General features: G+C 40.7%; 1 protein-coding gene across 4 annotated transcripts; it reads left to right on the plus strand.

Annotated features, from left to right (window-relative positions):
• The first annotated feature begins 1,200 nt into the window (after positions 1-1,200).
• LOC119786862 (interleukin enhancer-binding factor 3 homolog) lies at positions 1,201-21,561 on the plus strand. Of its 4 annotated transcripts, none has more exons than XM_038290417.1 (18): positions 1,201-1,332; positions 2,967-3,050; positions 5,076-5,299; positions 5,389-5,563; positions 6,860-7,007; positions 9,743-9,834; positions 10,946-11,041; positions 12,823-12,934; positions 13,015-13,112; positions 13,194-13,329; positions 13,419-13,532; positions 13,646-13,851; positions 13,966-14,142; positions 14,215-14,496; positions 16,004-16,124; positions 16,205-16,252; positions 17,555-17,968; positions 21,001-21,561. In XM_038290417.1, the coding sequence occupies exons 2-18, from the start codon at positions 3,042-3,044 to the stop codon at positions 21,126-21,128; spliced, it is 2,580 nt and encodes an 859-aa protein (XP_038146345.1). In that variant the 5' UTR covers positions 1,201-1,332; positions 2,967-3,041; the 3' UTR covers positions 21,129-21,561. The 4 variants fall into 4 exon arrangements, with proteins under 4 accessions (XP_038146345.1, XP_038146346.1, XP_038146347.1 ...); XM_038290418.1 differs by having other exon boundaries at positions 13,194-13,305; XM_038290419.1 differs by lacking the exons at positions 17,555-17,968; positions 21,001-21,561 and adding an exon at positions 16,712-17,458 and having other exon boundaries at positions 1,202-1,332.
• The last annotated feature ends 449 nt before the right edge of the window (positions 21,562-22,010 follow it).

The raw sequence follows: 22,010 nt of genomic DNA on the forward strand, positions 1-22,010 counted from the left end.
ATTGACCAAAAATACTCAATTTTAACTAAAAAAATTGGTAAAAAATAAAAAAAGAGTTAAAATGAAAAATAAATGAGTGTGCCCCATCTACAGAGACTAGTAGAACAATTTCACACTGATTTTGGGTCAATAGGTCACATGACCTGGGAGCTATTGACCAAAAATACTCAATTTTAACTAAAAAAAATGGTAAAAAAAATTAAAAAAAGAGTTAAAATGCAAAACAAATGAGTGTGACCCATCTACAGAGACTAGTAGAACAATTTCAGGCTGATTTTGGGTCAATAGGTCACATGACCTGGGAGCTATTGACCAACAATACTCAATTTTAACTAAAAAAATTGGTAAAAAATAAAAGAAAGAGTTAAAATGAAAAACAAATGAGAACAAATGAGTTCTACAGAGACTAGTAGAACAATTTCACACTGATTTTGGGTCAATAGGTCACATGACCTGGGAGCTATTGACCAAAAATACTCAATTTTAACTAAAAAAATTGGTAAAAAAATAAAAAAAGAGTTAAAATGCAAAACAAATGAGTGTGCCCCATCTACAGAGACTAGTAGAACAATTTCACACTGATTTTGGGTCAATAGGTCACATGACCTGGGAGCTATTGACCAAAAATACTAAATTTTAACTAAAAAAATTGGTAAAAAATAAAAAAGAAGAGTTAAAATGAAAATCAAATGAGTGTGCCCCATCTACAGAGACTAGTAGAACAATTTCCAAGTGATTTTGCGTCAATAGGTCACATGATCTGGGAGCTATTGACCAAAAATACTCAAATTTAACTTAAAAAATTGCTAAAAAATAAAAAAAGAGTTAAAATGAAAAACAAATGAGTGTGCCCCATCTACAGAGACTAGTAGAACAATTTCACACTGATTTTGCATCAATAGGTCACATGACCTGGGAGCTATTGACCAAAAATACTCAATTTTTACTTAAAAAAATGGTAAAAAAAAAAAAAAAAAAACTATCTCATTATAATGAGATACTATCTCATTATATTGAGTTACTATCTCATTATATTGAGATACTATCTCATTATATTGAGATAGTTTTTTTTTTTTTTTTTTTACAGAGTGGCGGAAACGGGCTTCCATAATCTGCAGAACCGTAAGGAGGACTTTTGAGTTAAACGACTTGGAGTCTTGGAACCGCCCCTAAGCTGCGAACTCCTATTTTCCTATTGGCTAACGCTGCCTCGTCGTTCAGAGTTTGTCCAATGAGCGCTCGAGCTTTTAGGATCGTGGGCGTGTACCTCCGCACTTCGTGTTGCTGTGTTTTCCGACGGTGGCACGGCTGGTAGTTGCACAGCTTATGCTAGTAAGTATCAGCAATACAATGCATCAAATGAGTCCCAGATATATTTGTTATATTTTATCAGAAAGTTACTTATTTTAAGATGTTTTCTTGAGGTATTTTCGCGTATTGGTGCGCCTGAGTCGTGTCTCTTTGCGGCTGTTCGTTAAGGCTAACTGCTATAGCTAACAGTTGTCGGAGATTCAATGGGGTCTCCTTCTGTTTCCTCGACCATTTTGGTGTCCCTTAATCAACACGACTAAATATAGCCTTAGATTTGATGTTTTAGATATTTGTAGATGCACATATATGGAAACGGAGAGTATCGGTTTAAAGGTTTGCTCATTGAGGAGCATGCTTTTAGCTTTAAAACGGTCGATGAACGTTTTTTTTTTCTTCGTATTTTTGGGGAGGTATGTGAACCAAAATAAGATGGCGTCTGTTTTTTAAATTCCTCCGACTGAAAATGTAGGTTTAGATTCGTATACGTTTTTCTTGTTATCTACCTTTTTCAGCCAATGTTGCAAATACTAGCTTGGTGTTTTTTTGCCTGTAGTTTTTCATTTTTTTTGGTCCGTTCATTCAGTAGGCCAGAGGTGATGCTACGATTAGCAGACTAACTGAATAGAAGCGCGTGAGGCATGGGTGGGTTTTCACCTTATCTTTGAAAACAATGTATTCCACTGTTCACCAGAGCCTCTTTTTAAATAGATGAAAGTTTAATTATTACGGTCGTACTTAATGGAGTCTGTTGTATTTTGCTTGTTATAGTTTCACGCGACGAGTTTTTCCAAGTCTAGCAGGTTGATGCAAATAGGATTAGAATTTAAGAGATATTTTTAAACTTAAGGCTTTATCAATCTAATTTTAAATATCAGTTTACAATAAAACAAACGATTCTTCGCAGAATGTACAGAATTGTTTATAAAATAAAATAAAAATCGGGTAAATCTAGTCGTTTTTGTTTGACCCAAACTTCAGCTAAATATATTGTGGTTATCTTTGGGTCGGGTGAAAGAATCTCGATGTGTTTTCTTTACAAAATGTACCTAATTATTAAAAGATGTTAAATTCTTCTTCTTTTTTTATGATCTTTGCAGACTTTAATTCGACTGTAGCCACAAACCCAGCAATTCATTCTTATGTCTGAGATTTGATCAGATTTGGGACCTGGAGTTTCACTGACCACATCAGTTTTAATTATCTTTCAATGTCTTAACAAAATATGGTCAAATTTCACAAAGGTTTCAATAGAAACTGAATGGGAAAAGAATAGCATTATCTAACATGTATACTTTCAAAGGAATTGTAAGTAAATAAATTTAGAGCAAAGTCAGTCTGACATACTAAAATTACCAGGAATTTGACCTCTGACTTTAATAAACATTCCTCTGTTGATATTTACTGAGTTTAGTGTAAGTAAAACAGATTTTTAGCCAACTCAAATGTGTTCCTATATATTTTTAACTCATCAAATCAAGCAGCCAAAAGTCAGCAATTAAAATCTTCCTCTTTCAAAGCTATTAATGAATCCTAAAACGATTCAAAAGTATTGAAGAAATCACATTTAAATTATAATTTTTCTGCCATCTTGATGAGTCTACCCTTCTTGTTGTGTCTTTCCTCGCTTTGTGATGACTGTTGTTCTTCTCTCACAGAAACAAGCACCAGCCGCGTATTTTCTCTCTCCACGACGACACTTTTAACCTTGTAAAGTCAACAGCTTCACCGCAATGAAAATGGTAAAGTTGCAATTTCTGTTCTGTTCTCTTACCATTAGCCAAATGCAATCATCTATTGGGAGAAAAACTAATAAGTTCCATTCTTTTTGTTTTAGAAATAAAGTAAATTGTGTTTTCATTGTTTATTTGCTGCCAACAGGTAGTCAATCTAACCTACATTTAAAGCTACAGTGTGTAATAATTACAGGCATATAAATTCAGAAATTTAATATATTATACATAACTATGTTATTTATCATCACCTATGAGCTCAGCCTTTTAACCATAACATTTGCGTTGCCTTAGAATTCGTTATTTATAATTACATAGGAGCGGGTCTCGCAGCCATGGAGGCAGACATCTTTGCGCTACGGCAAGCGCAGAGGCAACAAACTAGCGATTGCGAGATCTCCCATGACGCTCGAAAATAACTACGGCAAGTTGAGAGAGATGAACTGAGACGGTACTGAACAGTAGATGGCAGTATTATGCCTGAGAAGCGTTTAGTCTGCCTGAAACCAAAGAAGAAGAAGAAGCAGGTATACTGCGCCTCGGTAACAAGAAAGGTAAACAAGGCGGCAGGCGTGAGTGACTTTGCAAACTGTTTGGCACTGTGTGGCCAAACATCAGACGAATGGAGGATCATGCCTACTCTGTATCACAACGAAAAGCGGCGGACACCGAACCCCCGTCATCTAAGAAGCGGAAACACGACGAGAATAAACGCAAGAGTGACAAGAAACGACAAAAAAAACGGATCAACATTGGCACGGCATTTACACGATGGAAGTCACTGATGGAGGAAAAAGGTTTTCAAAGTGACGCTCAAGTTGCCAGTTTTCTCTTGGACAGGTAATTAATCCTATACACACAATTGTCTAATATCACTGCAGTTTTTGGAGTACAGGATGCTCAGACCTGTCTAAAACAATAACATGCTGCGTGATGATGCTGTTACTCTCCAGTATACTTATTCAGCAACGTCCCTGACGTTTCACAGGTAATGATTCAGTAATTTTCTGTAAAATAATTTTCTGGATATATACCTCGGTTACTTCTCTCCGGCTCCTTTGGAGATCTTCAAGCCTTTCCTCCTCTGCTCTCACCCCGCTGGCTCCCCTCTCTCGCCTGGCCCCAGCTGCACGCTCACCCCGGCCTCTCTGCCCTCTTCCTTTCCCTCTTCCTCGCCTTGTAACCCCCGTGCCACAAACAAGACTTGGACTCTGTAAACGGGGAATATATATTCTTCCAGCGAACACAATCTCGCTGTTAAACTAATGACTACAATTACTTCGTCTGTTTATATCACCATGCAAAGCAGCTCACCAAAACGTCACAACGACGTAGAAAAAATAACGGGTATATTTATTATCTTAAGTCTACATGAAATCTATACCCTACACAGACTAATGAAATACTATCTGTAAAATTATCTATGTAAACAAACCTCATCACTTGAGAAGGTAGGTGATGCGGACGTCGTGGAAGACATTTTGTCCCGTAACGCTCGCCGTACTGTTGGGGGGGAGAAGCGGTGGGGGGGAGACGTTCATGTTGCTGCAGTCTGACCGCTAGATGTCGCTGAAAATTACACACTGTAGCTTTAACTTCTTGTGCATGTTGGCTTTAGATTGTCTAAGGCCACTTAATCCAGGGTTTAAAATAAAGTTAATTAATAAAAAGCATTTAAATTAAAATTAACCAAACCGTATAAATGCTTTGACCCAAATAATCCATGTTGCCCTCAAACTTGCTGCACGAAGTAGGATTAGTAAAATAACTGTTAAACAACTGTTCTCATGAGTTTATTTGGAAAACAGAAAAGCATACCATTAAAAGTAAAAACGGTAACAACATTCTATATATTTGTATTTGGATAAGTTAATGTGGGAAAATGTGATTAATTAGATGTTTTCACTGTAATTCACTTTCACATACTTGATCATCTGCTGAACATTAGTGCTAGCTGGTTTCTGCTTGTTCTTTTTAAAGGATCTCTTGAATATTTCATGGTATATTTTAACCGTGCCTGTTTTCCAACCCTAGCCACCTCCACCGCGTCACAGAGCGATGCGTGTCTTTATGAACGGGGACCGCCACGTCATGGCCAAACATTCGGCCATCTATCCAACCCAGGAGGAGCTGGAAAGTGTCCAGAACATGGTGTCCCACACGGAGCGTGCTCTCAAAGCTGTTTCTGATTGGCTGGATAAAGAGGAAAAGGGAACTACTAAGTCTGAATTTGAAGGCACAGAAGCTGACAAAGACAGGTGAGGAAATATTTGGTGTTTTCCTCCTGGTTACTGGATGAGAACAACATAATCAGCTAACTTGTTTCATCTGCTTTGGATTCCAAAAGTGAGCAGAAGGATCAGGCCACTCGTACTCTGCGTGGTGTGATGAGGGTGGGCCTGGTGGCTAAAGGTTTGCTGCTGAAAGGAGATCTGGACCTAGAGCTGGTTCTTCTCTGTAAGGACAAGCCTACCATCGGTCTGCTGGAGCGAGTGTCTGATAACCTTATTGCACAGATACAGGTACGAAGGGGAATAAAGGCTGGGACGTACTGGATAGTTTTTTTTTTTGTTTTTTTTTCATGCTTTCTGTCAGAACATGGTTGTTCTTTGTTTATAGCAGAGTCAGGCTGGACCATGTTCTGTCTTTGTTGGACATACGCAACAGTTTGATAGGAATTAGGCAAAGTTAAAACTTTCAATTGTATAGCAAACTGGCCCGGTTCGTCCCTATAGAGCGGAGGTCACAGATTAGCGGTCCGAACCAGGGCCCAGCTGCTGGTTAATCCGGACCCATTTATAAGTTACTGCATGTTGTCCGACAACAGTGTCTAACTTCTCTTCCACTGCTTCTCCTGTTAATATGATAAAGCCCCCCGGAGCGTCCGAAACCCGGCTGTATGTGATACAAATTAGCCAGTGAGCTGCTGTCACTCTGGGTTGCTGCTGCTAGCTACTTTTAGACACAGCCAAAAAAATCTGTGGCAAGCCGGGTCATGGGAAAGAAGGAGAATAGACAATGAGAAAAAAATGAAAAATTGTGTACTGCTGGAATAACTGTAGTGAACTGGTGACAGAAAAGTGAAATGGTGTGCTCAAAGTTGACGCTGCACATTTTGAGTATGTCAATTCAGAACCAGGTCGTCTGCGTGTGTTGCAGTTAACACAGATGTGACCCAACCCCTTCCGCAGACACTCTGGTGCACCTCTCCAAGATTGTAGGTGACCGCAGACAGGAGGCTTCTGATTGGTCAAATCTGCATCCGCTCTACACTATGCGTATATACTGTTTGGTACCTTACCAGCCTTTTTTTTTTTTTTTTGTATGACCACCATTGTGGAAAACGATTCGTGAGGTTGGACCAGCTAGAAGAGCGAAGTACGCGAGAACGCTGGGACCCTTTTTCCACCTGGATCCCCGCTCTTTTTGGCTCTCATGTCCCTCTGTTGTTGCACAAACTTTCCCCCACTTCCTCGCCTACTCTGCCTTATCTAAACCCAGAGCTAGTTTCTGATTGTCCCTCTTGCGTTGTGGCGTGGAATAACACAGCGCAGACCACACTTCAATATTGGGCATAACTCAAAAATATCTGCGACAAGCTCACTGAAATGCACTGCTGCGGGAGGATAACCAGCCCTGACGTCTCTCTGAGCTTTATATCAACTTAAACTCTGGATCCTCCTAGATTTTTCCTTTTTAAGGAGATTTGATAAACATTCGGATGTCACCTGTTGAATCTGATTTATTTTTATACTTGGTATGTTTCTGTGTCCAAAGTATTTATATCAAACCTCATTATACTAATTTCTCCTTCCCAGGCAATAACAGAAGATAAATATATCGTAACGCAGAATATCAGTGATGCCAGCATCATTATCCAGAACACAAAGGAGCCCCCCCTCACGCTCACTATTCACCTCACATCCCCTCTGGTCCGTGAAGAGATAGAGAAGGCTACTGCCGGAGGTAAGCGTCCCAAATAACGACTCTCTCTCTCCCTTTATTAGTGGTAACCTACTTCCAGCTGGGAGGCCAGGCAGACATCAAGGCTAGATAGATATTGTTTATTGGGCCTTCAATGGAGCTAGGGGACAAGAAGACCTTCAGATAAAGAAACAGCGCTATGTTTATAGCTCTCTAGACTCTCTCGTAGTTCCATGTGATGTAATTGTACATTTTTGATGGCCCAATATACAGTAAAGGGCAGGTAGTGTAATTATTGTTGAAGACATGGTTTCTGTTCCCCTTTAAAGATCCAGGTAACAATGAAATGAAGGCTTACTGAGAATTAACCCAAATACAAAACCACTGAGACCACTGTGTTTGCATGTGTTTTTATCATTGATGATGAACGGTTCGCATTGCAGCAAAAATGAGAAGCAAAAAGCCCAAACTCTTTGTTTGACCTCCCCCTCCCCACCCACAGTGGGCTGTTAACCGCCTCCGGTTGTTTCAGCAGGAAAGGTCCAAGGTTACAGATGATGACAAGGGGAGCAGGAAATTGGCATCCATGTCAGCTGGTGTAGCCGTCCCAGCGATCCTTTGAAATTTGAGTGATTAGATCAAATGATTGGGGTTGAGTCAGGTCTTTATGTTCTCGTTTCTCTAACAGAGAGGACGGTAGCCTTGACTTTATCTGTAGCCCTGCACTGACAGCGATGCCCCGTTTGGGCCTTCGTCCATCAGCCATCAGTTTTGCTGCAGTGTGGACTTGTTTTGATACCCACTTATTGTGCATTTGATCATTTCTGCCTGTGGTTCCAATTCTGATTCTCTCTGTCAAGCCTTCTAGTTTGTCAATTTTTAGGGACGCTGGACCTTTGACCAACTGGCCGCTCTCTGTCTCGGAAGGGGCAAAGTGCAGTGTACCCAGTATAGGGGCAAAGGGGAGGGGTTCCACCTCCTGTTAACGTGGGGGGGAGAGGGGAGTGTCTGTTTGAGCTGAAAAACTGTGGAGACAACCTCCCATTTGATACTTTTATTTTTTAAGTGTTTGTGTTTTTTTACAGAGGTTATGACTTACGTCACAACCCGAGTAAACCGGGTTTCTAGTAGAGATGCATTGATCAGAAGTTCTGCAGCCAGTTTTGGAAATCTACAACCTTCCATAAGGGTTTATAACTAACTGTAGAATGCTTTTATCTTAAGTAAAGAAAAAAAAGCATTTTTGTAACATTCAAATCAGTTTATATTGCGCCAATTCACAACACGTCATCTTAAGGTACAATTGAATCAGATCATTGAGTCAGATTGGTTCAAAGATTTCCATCTAAGAAAAACACAATGATTGAATCAACTCTTTGACTTGAAAGCAATCCATCACACTGAGCATGCGTGCAGAGTGGGGAGGGGGACGAACCTCCCGCAGAATCGGGTTCAGTGTGAACGGCGGTAAGGTAACTGGCGTGGCGGCAGTGCAGAGGTTAAGCAAACGACCCATGTACAGAGGCTTTGTCCTCAACACGACTGCCACAGGTTCGAGTCCTGGCCTTGTTACTTTACTTTACTTTACTTACACATCTCTTTCCACCTCTCTATAATCCCTCTTCCTATCTGAATACTTTCAGGAAATACAAAAATCAAGGCCATGCGAGCCTAAAAAATATCCTCTTTAGATAATATAACGGTAAAGTAGTCCCACAGCTTAGGAGACGAGTTCTGAAAGGGTGAAATGTAGCACATATTTAGTCACAGTAAAAGCTGAGTCCATGGCTGTGTCTATTAGAAAAACAGGACTAAGCACTGAAAATAATCTATAATCATCTATAATCCGAGATGTTAACAGCAGCAGCCCAGCTGATTATTCTCTCCACGATCTCAGCTAAACGGGTTAATCTTTAGATATGGTAAAAGTTTTTTTTTTGTCCAACAAAACCCAGTGTAATCTAATCTTTTAAGAGGCTCTGGGTGGCTGTATTGTGTTTAGAGTTAGGCTACAGCAGTTGGCACCACACAGCTCTGCTAACGAAAAAGAGTCAACAATTATCTTGAGGCAGGTTTGCATGAACAGGTACATAAAAAGCTTTTATGATCGTGAGCCTCATAAACCGCTCAGTGGGAAAGTGCTTCTATCCAGGAGCAGCTATTCGTATCCAACTGTTTAAACATGACATCCAGCCGCTTCCTCTCTGCACTGATTGGTGTCCTGTGAGTGGAAACAAAACAGCGCTACTAGATCATCAAACTCGCCTTCATGTCTAAACCGACATATTTTCCTTAGTCGTTTAATGACCTCATATACCATCTTATTTTTTAAAGCCGTGGGAAAATATCTGATTAATTGATCTAGGAATATTTAGGCATTAATATGAAGGCAAAAACATTAGACAGCATGCCTTCGTTCTCTAAAACCTGCTTGTTGCCAGCTAGCTTGTGGCGTTCTGAAAAGCCTCATAGCATCCCTATGAGGAGGGAAAAAAAGGAAAATCCGATTCTGGCCGCCGGAGAATTCTTCGATGCATCTCTATTTTGCAGGTGTCCCTTTGTGTGTATGCGTGCGTGAGAGGGAGAGAAAGCAGGGGCAGGCTGTATGATATTAACTGGGAAGTTGAAAGCTTTGGGTGGTTCTCCAGTGGAGGGATCCCCTCCCCTTCCCCTTTCCTGCCTGTGGTTTGGGAAGGCTGCCTGTGTTCCCCCTGGCCGGCTGACAGAACTCCCCTTGGTCAAACTGTACCTTGTCTTCTTATTCCACCTGCCAATAGAAACGCTTTCAGTCATCGAGCCTCCGGATGTTCTGGACAGGCAGAAATGCCTAACTGCCTTGGCATCTCTACGCCACGCTAAGTGGTTCCAGGTTTGAACCTTGTCTTTATTTGTCTCTAAAACAGATGTAGCTTTGAGTTTTTTTGTTTTATGCTCTTTATTCTTTTATTTCCCTCTTTTGAGGCGTACTTCCTGTAGTATAATTTTAATGACTTGGGTGTTTGTTTCTTAGGATATATGTGTGTCATCACACGCTTCAGTTGCTTTGTTCACTTTACAGGTTCTCTGTCAGTAAAATTGATTCTAAGGAAATGTTGCTGCTTTTAGCTCTTAAGTTTCACTACCTTCCTCATTTAGCGAAGCTTTTGTTTTGACTCAAATCAACAGAATCTGGAACTAATAGCCACGCATCCAGGTGCAATATTTCTCTCTCATTGTTGCTGTGAATGAGTTGTTTTTGTTTTCATAAACGAAATACGCAAGCTACTTTTAGAGCACTTTGTTGCTGCCCCACGTGGTAACGTAAGGCCAACTGTTTGTGGTTAACCGTGTTTTATTACTCGTAGTACTTTGCCTGCGTCAGCTTTGGCTTTTCTGTAACAATCCGTGCTCCATCTCAGCAGCTTCTAAGTGTGAAGTATGTGGCCCTCAACCTCCCTTCTCTGCTCTCCTGGCTGCTTTTCGTTAGTTTGTGCCACAAAATCAACAGGAATATTGCACCTTGAGTCATTTCTGAGTTTTTTTCCCTCTAACTCACCCATGCCTCCCCCTCACAGTGACGCCACATGTATGCACAGCTTTTTGTAATGGTTCACTTGATTCTTACACTAGCTTAAGAGAGTTTGAGGTGTTTTTATCCACTTCTTTCCTTCTGATCCTTCTTAGATGCATGTTTTGTGTTTTCTTTTTTTTGAAGCAGTAGTTTAAACCTGATAGCTTCAGTACCAGATATTTGTATGTATGGATGTTGCTAAACCAGTTCATGATCTTAAGATCTTCTTGTAAAGTGATCCTTAAACATCCGGGGATATTTTCCACAGTGACAAAGCTAAGCTGAAATAGTCTGTGGCTCCATTTTTCTATATTTACCTTTTAATGTCGGTGGTGTTCTTGCTTGTCCCACATAGCGGTCTCTTCTTGACTAAGACTTGTCTTCCTACCACCTTGCCCCACCCCCTCCCGACTCCTGCTTGTGTTTCCAGGCCAGAGCCAACGGACTGCGCTCTTGCGTCATCGTCATCCGGATCCTAAGGGACCTGTGCACCCGAGTCCCTACATGGGCCCCGCTCCGTGGCTGGGTAAGTTCGCAAACCAAGTGTTTATACTTGCCATAATAAAAATTGTTACTCTAAGCAAGGGCCGAACATTTTCGGCAAAAATCTAATTTGCAAATAATTTCAACCAATATTGCACTAAGCTGATTTTTTTACTCCAGGTTTTCAGTTTTTCCATGACATTGAAAGCCTGCTTGTGCAAATCTAGCGCTGCAGGACTTTGCTGTAACACTTTTAGGAAAAGGTTTTTCTACAGAAGTCACAGATTAGCGGACCGCTGTCCGGATCCAGACCCACATTCTGGTTAATCCGGACTAGGGTTGTCACGATACTAAACTTTTCAACTCGATACCAATACTAAGTAAAATATTCGATACCCTTTTCGATGCAACAAGAATAAAAACAAAGACTCTAAAATTCAACAGAAATATTTTAATTACTAAAAAAAAAATAAGAACAATATTTTGAGGTTGTATTCTGTGCACAATATTACGCAAGCTTGATAAAAAACTTACAAAATTAAAATTAAGTGTTCCTTCCTTGGCTATGCTTTGCACACATAACAATGACACTAGCCAAACCAGTTAAACAAAAATAATTCTCAGCAGCTGCACCTGTTACAAAAAAAGTCTGAAACTGAAAAATGCACAGAGTTATTCAATCACACAGTGTTCAGAAAGTGCATTTTCCACAATTTTGCACTTTAGATGGCTGTATCGATACTTTTTGGAGTATCGATACTTTTGACAACCCTAATCCGGACCCAACCTGATTTAAAATATTAATAAATTACTGCATGTTGTCCGATTAACAGTGTCTAACTTCACTTGCGCCACTTCTCCACTTAATACGGTAAAGCCCTTCAAAGTGTCCGGCACCAGGCTAAACATGAACAAATTAGCCAATGAGCTGCTGTCAGTCTGGGCTGCTGCTGCTGCTACTTTTAGACACAGCAGGCAAACCTGTGGTAGACCAGGCGATGGGGAAGAAGAAGAAGACGACGAGAAAGAGGAAAAAAATAGAGAAAGTGTAGACTGCTGGAAGAACCGTGGTAAACTGGTGAAAGAAAAGTGAAATGGTGCTCAAAGATGACCCTGCACATTTAGAGTTTGTTTGGCTCAACCTGCTGCTGTGAAGCAGGATTCTCCACTATGAACAGAATCTAAAATAAATATAGATCCAGGGTTAAAATGAGAACCTTGATATGTGCTTCAGAATGGCTTTGTCTCTATTCAAACCCAGGTTTAAAGCCTTGCAGGGCAGCATAAAGCCCACTGCTCTCATTAAGACAGAAAAAACTGAGGGCTGAGGGGGCAGAGAGAGATTTCAGAAACTTGTGTAGTGCCTCATATTAGCACCTGCTAAGAGCGAAGCTCGTTTTTCCATCTGTTTTTATAGAGAAAGAAAGAAAATACAATTAGTTCTGTTTAAAGCGTTAAAATCCGGGCTCTTTTTTTACTAAAACAACACTTGATGTTTGCTGATTTCAAAAGCCTGATTTGTTGCACGCCGTCCATTTTTAAGGATTTTTTTGGACGAAGCTTCGAAATTGATACTGTAGGATGCTTTGCTGGTTTCGTCTTTTGTAAAGAAGAATCTCTTCCGTTATTGGCCAGGGCAGTTTGGAAGTTTGTACTTCTGGAGCCAGTGTTGTTGCTTTTTGTTTTTTTTTCCTTAATGTTTTATTGATGCATTCTGCTGGAATCCTTGAAAATCCTCCATTCAGCACTGTTCCACTTGTAATGTTGCAAAGAAGAATTCTTCTGAGAGAATTCAACACTTTCATTCTCTCTTCTGTTGCACAGCCGCTGGAGCTGATCTGTGAGAAAGCGATCGGCACAGGAAACCGACCCATGGGGGCGGGTGAAGCTCTGCGGAGAGTTTTAGAGTGTCTTGCTTCAGGGATCCTCCTGCCAGGTGTGTAAAAACCTCCTGTTCCTCCTCACAGGTAATCTTTGCTTTTGATCTAAATCAAGCCTTGAACTGCTGTTTTTCAGATGGGCCTGGTATTTACGACCCCTGTGAGAAGGACCCTACTGATGCCATCGGTCACTTGGATCAGCAGCAGCGGGAAGACATCACACTGAGCGCACAAGTGAGCCTATTAAAGCTGCTTAGCCATATTCAGCTGATAAAACACGATTAACCTAATAAAATGTATTTCTCCTGTCGCCAGCATGCTTTAAGGCTGTCAGCTTTTGGGCAGCTTCACAAAGTGCTGGGAATGGACCCTCTACCCTCAAAAATGCCCAAAAAGCCCCGCAGTGATACCCCCATTGATTACACAGGTACAGCACCCTGTCGTTTTGGAGGTATACAAACATTATTGTAATTAAAGAACATTTTTGGATCTTTAAAATTGGAGATATGTTTCTAATGACATGATTTAATGTTTATTTAGTGCAAATCCCGCCCAGCACGGCGTACGCCCCACCCATGAAGAGGCCTATAGAGGAAGAGGAGGGACCCGATGACAAGAGTCCAAACAAAAAGAAGAAAAAGCTGCAGAAGAAATGTAAGTTTATCTGTAGTAACTTAGTTTAGCTTAAATCCTCATTTATTTCCTTTACTACATTCAAGTTATTGGCTGTTAGAAAGATTAACCTTTGCTGGTTTTGTTCCAAAAAGCTGCAGATGAAAAAGCTGAACCACCTCAGGCTATGAACGCCTTAATGCGGCTCAATCAGCTGAAACCAGGCCTCCAGTATAAGCTGATATCCCAAACTGGTCCAGTTCACGTTCCGGTATTCACTATGGCTGTGGAGGTGGACGGAAAGTCGTTTGAAGCTTCAGGTCCATCGAAGCGCACGGCCAAGCTGCACGTAGCCGTCAAGGTGAGCGCAGTCTCCTAAATGTATTTACTGACGGTGCACGCAGCTCCACGCTTGGACCAATCAGATGGACTTTGCTGATTTTAAATCAAACTGAATGTTTTTGGGTGAGTTTAGGTGCTGCAGGACATGGGCCTACCCACCGGGGTGGAAGTGAAGAGTGAACCGACTGTTAAAGTGGAAGAAACAGCGGTAGCAGTCACAGCAGAAGAAGTGCAGCCGCCAGCGACGCCCACCGAATCTTCCTCTGCCACCACTGCAGCAGCGCCGCCTGCTGCCACCGAAGCTACAGAGGTAAACATCAGCGGATAACGCAGGACGCCAATTAGTTGGATCTCCAGTCACGGCCGCTTTTTCTCCTTTCAGACCACTCGCCAACAGGGACCAATCCTGACTAAACACGGCAAGAACCCCGTCATGGAGCTGAACGAGAAGAGGCGGGGCCTCAAGTACGAGCTCATCTTGGAGACGGGCGGCAGTCACGACAAACGCTTCGTCATGGAGGTGGAGATAGATGGGCAGAAGTTCCAGGGCACAGGATCCAATAAGAAGGTGGCCAAGGCGTACGCAGCGCTGGCTGCCCTGGAGAAGCTTTTCCCTGAAGGCTCTGTTCCTGAGCCGTCCAAGAAGAAGAAGGGACCACCCATGGTAGGCGTCCTGGGACAGCGCCCCCCCTAAGGCCTTTATGCTTTCTTACTACTTCTCTGCTTTTTCACATTTTCACTTTTTTTTTTTTTCCCAAAATCTTGCATTTAAATTTTATCCCTGCAACACAGCATAAATGTCAGGAATCCTCTTTTTCTGCACCTCTGGAGATCAGTCTGTAAATATGTGTTGGTCTCACTCTGTCCAGCTCATTCTAACTCATTAATATCGCACCGATTTTTAAATACGTTGTCTCAAGGCACCTTATAGAGAAAATTCAATCAAATCATCCAAATAAACTAGTTAAATCTTTTTTTAGTAAGTCCAGCTGACTGCGTTCGGTCATTGAGGAATTGACTCCTTCTGGGTGAGCAAAAAGGGACAGTGGAGAGAAAAACTCCCTTTAACAGGAAGAAATGCATCAGTGTGGGCGTCCTGATAGGGGGTCAGCCTCCTCAGTTGTTCCATGGTAATGAGGAAGAAAATCATCCCTGCAGCTTTACGTGTTTTAAAGAGGAGGGTTTGTAGCCATGGTGACATGCAGTGCTCAATCTCCTGATCTAAAGGAGAACCTTCTACACAATCTCCCAGCTCATCTGTTGGTCTTTGCTTTTTTTCCACGGTTTTCACCAGCAGCATTTCCATTGACCAGCAAATTGACATTATGATAATCAATCTTTCTTGTTTTTCTTTTTTTATTTTTTTTATTAAAGAGACTAAAGATTATTTTGTTATTTTAGTCTTATCAATTAACTGTTTTCACATTGTACAAGTCAGGTGATCAAAAACTGAATGTTACTCCTTATTTAGTTGAGCTGCCCCAAAAGCAATATCATCTTAAGTTATATGCTCATTTAAAATAAAAAACAAAGCAATGATTTTTCCAAGTTTTACCAGTATATGCCAGTCATATATCAACGGTCAATCTGTCTAATTTTTCAGTCATAGCATCTTGATTCATATGTCGCAGTTAATATACGCAACGGTTGAAATAAGAATCGTTTACTTTCCCATTGAGTTCCATCCCAGTGTTCAAGGGAATCCGACACTAAACTCTCCTCCTCTTGCATGTTTCCTCTGTCCATAGCGTTTCTTGACAGTGTTGTTTCTAAGTCACCAATTTAGTGCTACTTGGTCCCAATGGAATTTCCCATTGGGAACCTACTAGCACTAAGTTGCTAACTGGTTAGCAAGATGCTTCTGACAAACCAGCCACAACCAAACTGCTGTCGAACCTTTCGCCACAACAATCCCGCCCCCTTGATAAACGACCAATCACATTCACTTTATTCACTCGGGGACAAAGTCGGGCATCACTCGGGAGAATTGGGAACTGTGACGGTTGGAACTGCTGCTTTCCATCGACTTTAATAAAATATCCATGATTTTTTTTTATTTTATTTTATAGTAATGTGAGAGAAGTAAGAAGTCGAAGGGGCAAGAATTCCTGCAGCTCAGAGGATTGTTTTTCCTCTGGTTAATAAAATTAAATCTTTTTTATCCTTTTAAGCACCCATCTTTTGGCCTGATGGGAGGCGTGGAAGCCGGTGCTCCCAGAGGCAGAGGTAGAGGAGGACGAGGCCGAGGAAGAGGCAGAGGCTTCAACAATGGCGGAGGCTACGGCCAAGGAGGTAGAAACCTGCATTCCCTTTTGGGACGCTGAGCTAACGGGGTTTAAATCGCCTCGCTAACATTTGTGCTTTCCTGTCAGGTGGTTTTGGAACGTACGGATACGGTAACAGCACCAACTCTGGATACAGTGAGTATTTAGTTTGTTTCCCTCTAATGTTGCAAACATTTGTCATTCTGGATAAAAGTAAAAGACAGGTTGACCATTGTGTTGGCAGAGATGTCCTTGTGTCCTTCAGTTTGTTGCAACTCTCCATTTTTTTGTAAAAGCTCCTTAATCTCACTGGGATTATCCTGGCTGAGTGATTTTACATTTCTCTGCTTTAAGCCACAGGGTTGAATCGGGTTTTTTTTGACAAGCCTCCTCTTATGAGTTTCCCTTTCTTCATTCTGGCAGCCTGGTTTGAAGACTTGACCTACCTGAGCGTGACAGGAGCAGAGAAATCTAAAAAACCAATGTCCAACACAATAAAATAAACAACCTAATCTGACCTAACATGGCCTGCCGCTTTTAAGGCAGAAGAAAAATTCAAAATAATCTAATTTTGACATTTTTTTGTCCCCTTCTCTGCCCTGTCTCACTCTTTAGGTGACTTTGTCTCAGACTACTATGGCTACCACGAGTTTGCGACATAGAACTTCCCAGGCTTAGTGAAAGGAAAAAACAAAACAAAAACAATCCTGTTGAGAGGATTTTAAAGGACAAAATACTCTGTAGTGTTCCAGCAAGATCGTAGAGTCCCATCACCGCCATGTTCACCACCCTGGGGATAAAGGGACTCCATCTATAGCCTGTCTGTCCAATACCACTTGTCACTTCCTGCCACCTGGAGGAGACGATCTTCCACTGCATGCATGCAGCCATTAGAGATTCCTCTGGACGTACCCAAACACCAGGACCTTCTCAAACCTCGCGGCCCATTTGGGCCCGTAGTCCCTCATAGTCTCGACCCCTGGGAGCTGGAATGCCCTTTTTTTTATTGGTTTATCTTTAGATAAACCAGTGAAGTTTTGTTTCAACTGTTTGCCTTTGTCACTTCCATCTATATCTGGGTTTATTTGATAAATGTAGCTCTGTTTAAAGGAAATTTAACATATTTCATAAGATCTGTCGTTTCCCCGTCGTAGTGCTGCAGATTTAGAAACACACTAGCTGCATGATGGTCTTACTCTAGTAATTAGTTATTTTTTATTTTTGACTTGTATCAGTAAAGATGGAAGAAAAAAAGTTGTCCTTTGGTTTGTTTTCAGACTGGATGAAATCTGTGCTTTGGGAGGACTCCTCCCTCCTGCTGTTTTTATATGTTCTTTTATTAATAAATGTTGCATTCGTGAACCATTTCCTTATTCTTTATGTATTTAAAACACAACCTGGAGCTGCTACAAACTGTGACATTTGATCCATTTTAAGCCTTTGCTGTCATTCCCTTAGATTACTATGACAACGATGGAGCAAATGGAGGAGCCGGGGTGTCTGGAAGCCTTTCAGGAGGCCCTCCGTTCAGCTCCCCCGAAGCGCCGGCTCCAAGCTCCTATGCTTCCTATTACCAGAATGAAGGCTCCTACACGCCCCAAGCAGCCAGCAAAATGCCCAAAAAGAAACCCCCCGGGCTGAAGGGGGGAAAGGGAAACATTCCAGGTCCCCCTAGGGGCCCCGCTGGGCCTCCAGGAGGCTATATGTCAGGGCCCCCTGCAGGGCAGGGCCCGTACAGCCAGTATGGGCCGGTAAAGAAGAGCTTCAACCAGAACCAGGGCGTCGCAGGCGGTTACTCCTACAGCACCGCCTACCCCAGCCAGGTGACGGGAGGGGCTGGTCCTGGAGGGAACCAGGACTACGGCTATGAAGGTGAGTTCCTGTGCAGCCTGAAAGAGTTTGGAAATTTAGTCTTTCCCATTTTTAGGCACAGATAGAAGGAAGAAAATTAGTATTTCCAGACTATTAATCATCCTGCTTCACTATTTCATCATTTCTTTCTCAATCATCCATCATTTCATCCGTTCATCCAGACAGTAATCCTTTCATTTTCCAGTTTTTCTATCCGTCCTTCAGTTTAATATGCAGTGTTGTTTTTGACAGCCATCTTAGATTAAGTCTTTAAAGATATTATTAGTTCTATTCACATTTTATAAATTACGATATGCAATAGTTTTAGTCAGTTTTAGTTGACTAAAACTAGACTAAACCCTTTTTAAGTTTTAGTCAGTTTAATGTTGCAAAAAAAAGTGAACCTTTACAATCTGGAATAACAACCAGATTCTTTCCCAGACTGACAGCTCTAGCATAGATCCTATAATGGCTGGGTGAGGAATGCTGCCATGCAGTTCATCATTGCTGTTGGGCAGAAAACTTTGATTTATAGAATTCAAATAAACTTTTTTTATGAATTGATGCTCTACTTTATAATAAAAAGTTTCACAAAACTGTGAATATAGCAGATCTAGTTCAACACATCGTACTGTTGATAAAGCAGACAGAAAAGCTAACAAAATGTAAAATATTAATAAATAATATTTGGAGGAATGATTTTAAACATACAAGGTTTCCATTATAAAGCAAAAACTTCCTGATCTACTATGAATTATGCATTACACACAGATCAATAAAATCTTCATTGCTCCAAAAAAGTGAAAAGCAAAAACATTCTTCTTTCTACTTTGGCAATTTTGGCTTTATTTCTGACAATTTACCCCCCAGGTACTGCTGCTCAGCTTTCAAAGCTTTGGTTTCAAAATTACACACATTTGTTAAGTAGAAGTATTGATACTGCAGTCTAAAAACACTGGTAAAAGTTGAAGTATAACCTAAACATCTTAACTCCAGTAAAAGTGAAAAAGTATGTGCTCCAAAAACAACTTAAACTATAAAGTAACCTTTAAAAAAACAGCCAGATGCCACTATATGAATTGAAAGCTAAATTTTTTGAATAATTCGAAAAATTCTCTGAGATAAGACCAAGGATGAGGGAGGTCTTGTTGGTCTCCATCTCCCGATACGCTCTCGCCTGTGTCCGACCTTTCAGACATTTCAACATCTTTTTCTGAATCCAACATTGTAGCATGGCAAAGACAATTCACGTTTGCAGTTTGAAGAACAGCTGCTTGCTTCTGATGATTCCCTTTAGGTAACCAATGAGTGTTTGCGTTATATGACTCATCAATTACACAAGTTTTCACTAGATGTGGATGGCGCAAATGATCTGAATTGGATGGAGCACATAACGTGAAATAAATATTTATAAACATTAAACCGAAGCCAAGAGTAACGAGTAACGTTTAAAAATGTAAGGAATAGAAAGTACAGATACTTGTGTGAAAATGTAATGAGTAGAAGTCAGAGGTAGGAAGAAAAATAAGTAATGGAGTAAAGTATAGATACCCAAAAATTGTACTTAAGTACAGTAAAGAAGTTTACTTCGTTACGTGACACCTCTGGATCAAAGTAGATTTAAATTCACAGGATTTTGATATAAGAAAAAAATACAGAGAGAACCTACATGATTTGTAATTCCATGATGATACAAACTTAAATGAATATGCTGACTAAAATATTTAAGGGAAACGGAGAAACTATTTTAATGACAATACAAGGAAACATTTACTTCATATTTAAATAGAAACAAGAACAATAGGAGAGAAATATTCAAAGATTTATCTACCTCTTTCTCTGGCTCTTTATCCAAAACTTAATGGTATGCAATGAAATATTTTTTTGGACATCATTTAAGGATTTCTTTTGGTAGAAATTCTTTTGTGAGCTGGAAGAAAAAAATCTTGATAAGAGATTTTTTACGCTTGGCAGAGGATGATCAGCCACGTAGTTTATTAAGTAGCGAGAGCAGGAAGAGCCATACTGCTGAGGGCAAACCATTAGAGGCGTGAAGCGACAGAGCTAAGCCGCGCAAAGACGCATTTCTGCACAGCTGGAAGATCAGCAGAGTTTGTCAGAGTTGAGGGCGCAGTACCAGGCCATTGCATGTTATTTTCTGCCACTGCTGCCATGATCCATCTGTGCTCCTGCAGCATGTGCGACGCTGCGCAGAAGGAGGGCGGCAGGATCAAACAAGACGCAGCAGCACGGGTGATACTGCTCAGCAGGTTACAGCATGATGAAGTTTAAACATCTGACCAATGACCTGATTTAGTCTAGCTGACTAAAACTCAAACCATGACTAGTCATGTTTCAGTCATCTAAGATCCATGTTTAGCTCGTCAGGTTTCATTATCTCCATGAAAAAAAAGGAGCGTCAATGAAATAATTTCGTTATCCTCATTGTTGACGAGAACAACACTGTCATCCTTCAGCCAACAAAACATTCATCCAGCCATCTTGGATCCAACCATCAGTCATCAGTTTCTGACATCGATCTTTGTATTTTGGTTTAAACTTTCTAGGTTGGTTTAATTTCATTCAGTTAGAACAGAAATGCACTTGAACAGTAAATTGCTCACAAATCTCACTCTAGTTTTTATAGCTTTAAAAAAAAAAAAAGCATGTTGACACTGGATCTTAGAGTTTTCATTGTTTTCACTGGGAGGTGCTAATTGGTTTAGCTGCATCACTTCCTTGTTTAGTCCCTTGCCCATATGAACAGTAGTGTACTTTCGTTGTCATAGAAATGCACACAGCGCTTTATTTACTGACAAAATGAACAAAACATATATTTCTAATGAAACAGCAGAAATTAAACAGAAATTAAAACTATTCAACCAGAGGGAATTCTGGAGAAATGTCGTACAGCTTGAGTACACATATTTAAAGTGGAACCAAGATTGATTAAATGACACAGCTCCAATCCATCCAAACTTGTCCTCCTGATTCATAGATCTCATTTATTTATTTATTATTTTGCTAATTTTTCACGTCTCCTCTGCTTCCAGGCTTCAGCTCCCCTCCCAGTTACAGCGGACAGGGAGTGGCCAACCAGGGCTTCGGCCCCAACCACAGCCAGTACCACACCCCGGGCTTCGGCCGAGGCGACGGCAACATGAACTACCAGTATAGATAAGCTGTTAGCGCTCATGTCTGAACCAGTGACACCCTGCATCCGTGTCTCCAAACCTTTTCCACAGAGAGTGACGGACGACCTGCCTCTGCTCTTTGCCTTCTCCATGTTTGCTTCCTATGTGCTTTCAGATTTAGATGTAGCACATGTTGGCACACTTTTTGAGATTTGTGGACTTTTTAAATTAGTGGTCTGTTTCAATGGTATGATCTGTTTTCGGTTTATATTTATTTTTGTAAGCTTTTGCTCTTGGTCTTTGCCACTACATATGAAAATGGATGTGATGCACCTATTTTTAAGTCCAGACTTTAGTTTCTTTTTATTTTAATTTTAATGGCTGGAAGAATCGGAGACAACTTCAAGTAAAAAAAAAAAAAAGTAGTTTAACCAATGTTTTGATTTTGTTGCTCCATTGTTTTGGTAGCTTTAATATGTACCCAGAGATCTTTTTCTTTTTTTTTTGTCTTTCTTCCCAGCAGTGGTTGTGCTCTGTGGCCGTTTTCTGTTCTTTACCTGATGTGACGTGGTGGTTTCACCATCTGATTTATAACTGGAACATTAATTCTGCTGTTGAAACCACATCTCTGCTCAATGTAGCTTTTAAATTGGGTGGGGTTTACTCCTGTTAATGTGTAACAGAGTGTTTGTATTAAAAAATACTTTTTATTTTGAATTAACAGTTGTATTCTTGCATTTGTATCGTTTATGAGCATAAAACAATAAGCTGTTAGGCTAATTATAGTAGAGGTTAAACATTTGGTTTCCCTAATAAGTCAGAGTAAATTATCCTCTAATAATGTTACAGTTCAGTTTGATAATATGAAAAACTAGGAATAATGAGCTGGTTGTATTAAGAGTAGATCTAAAGTATTTTGCTTATATAAT

The sequence above is a fragment of the Cyprinodon tularosa genome, unplaced genomic scaffold (assembly GCF_016077235.1).
Source record: "Cyprinodon tularosa strain WSP-4 unplaced genomic scaffold, ASM1607723v1 ctg280, whole genome shotgun sequence".
Taxonomy (NCBI): Eukaryota; Metazoa; Chordata; class Actinopteri; order Cyprinodontiformes; family Cyprinodontidae; genus Cyprinodon; species Cyprinodon tularosa.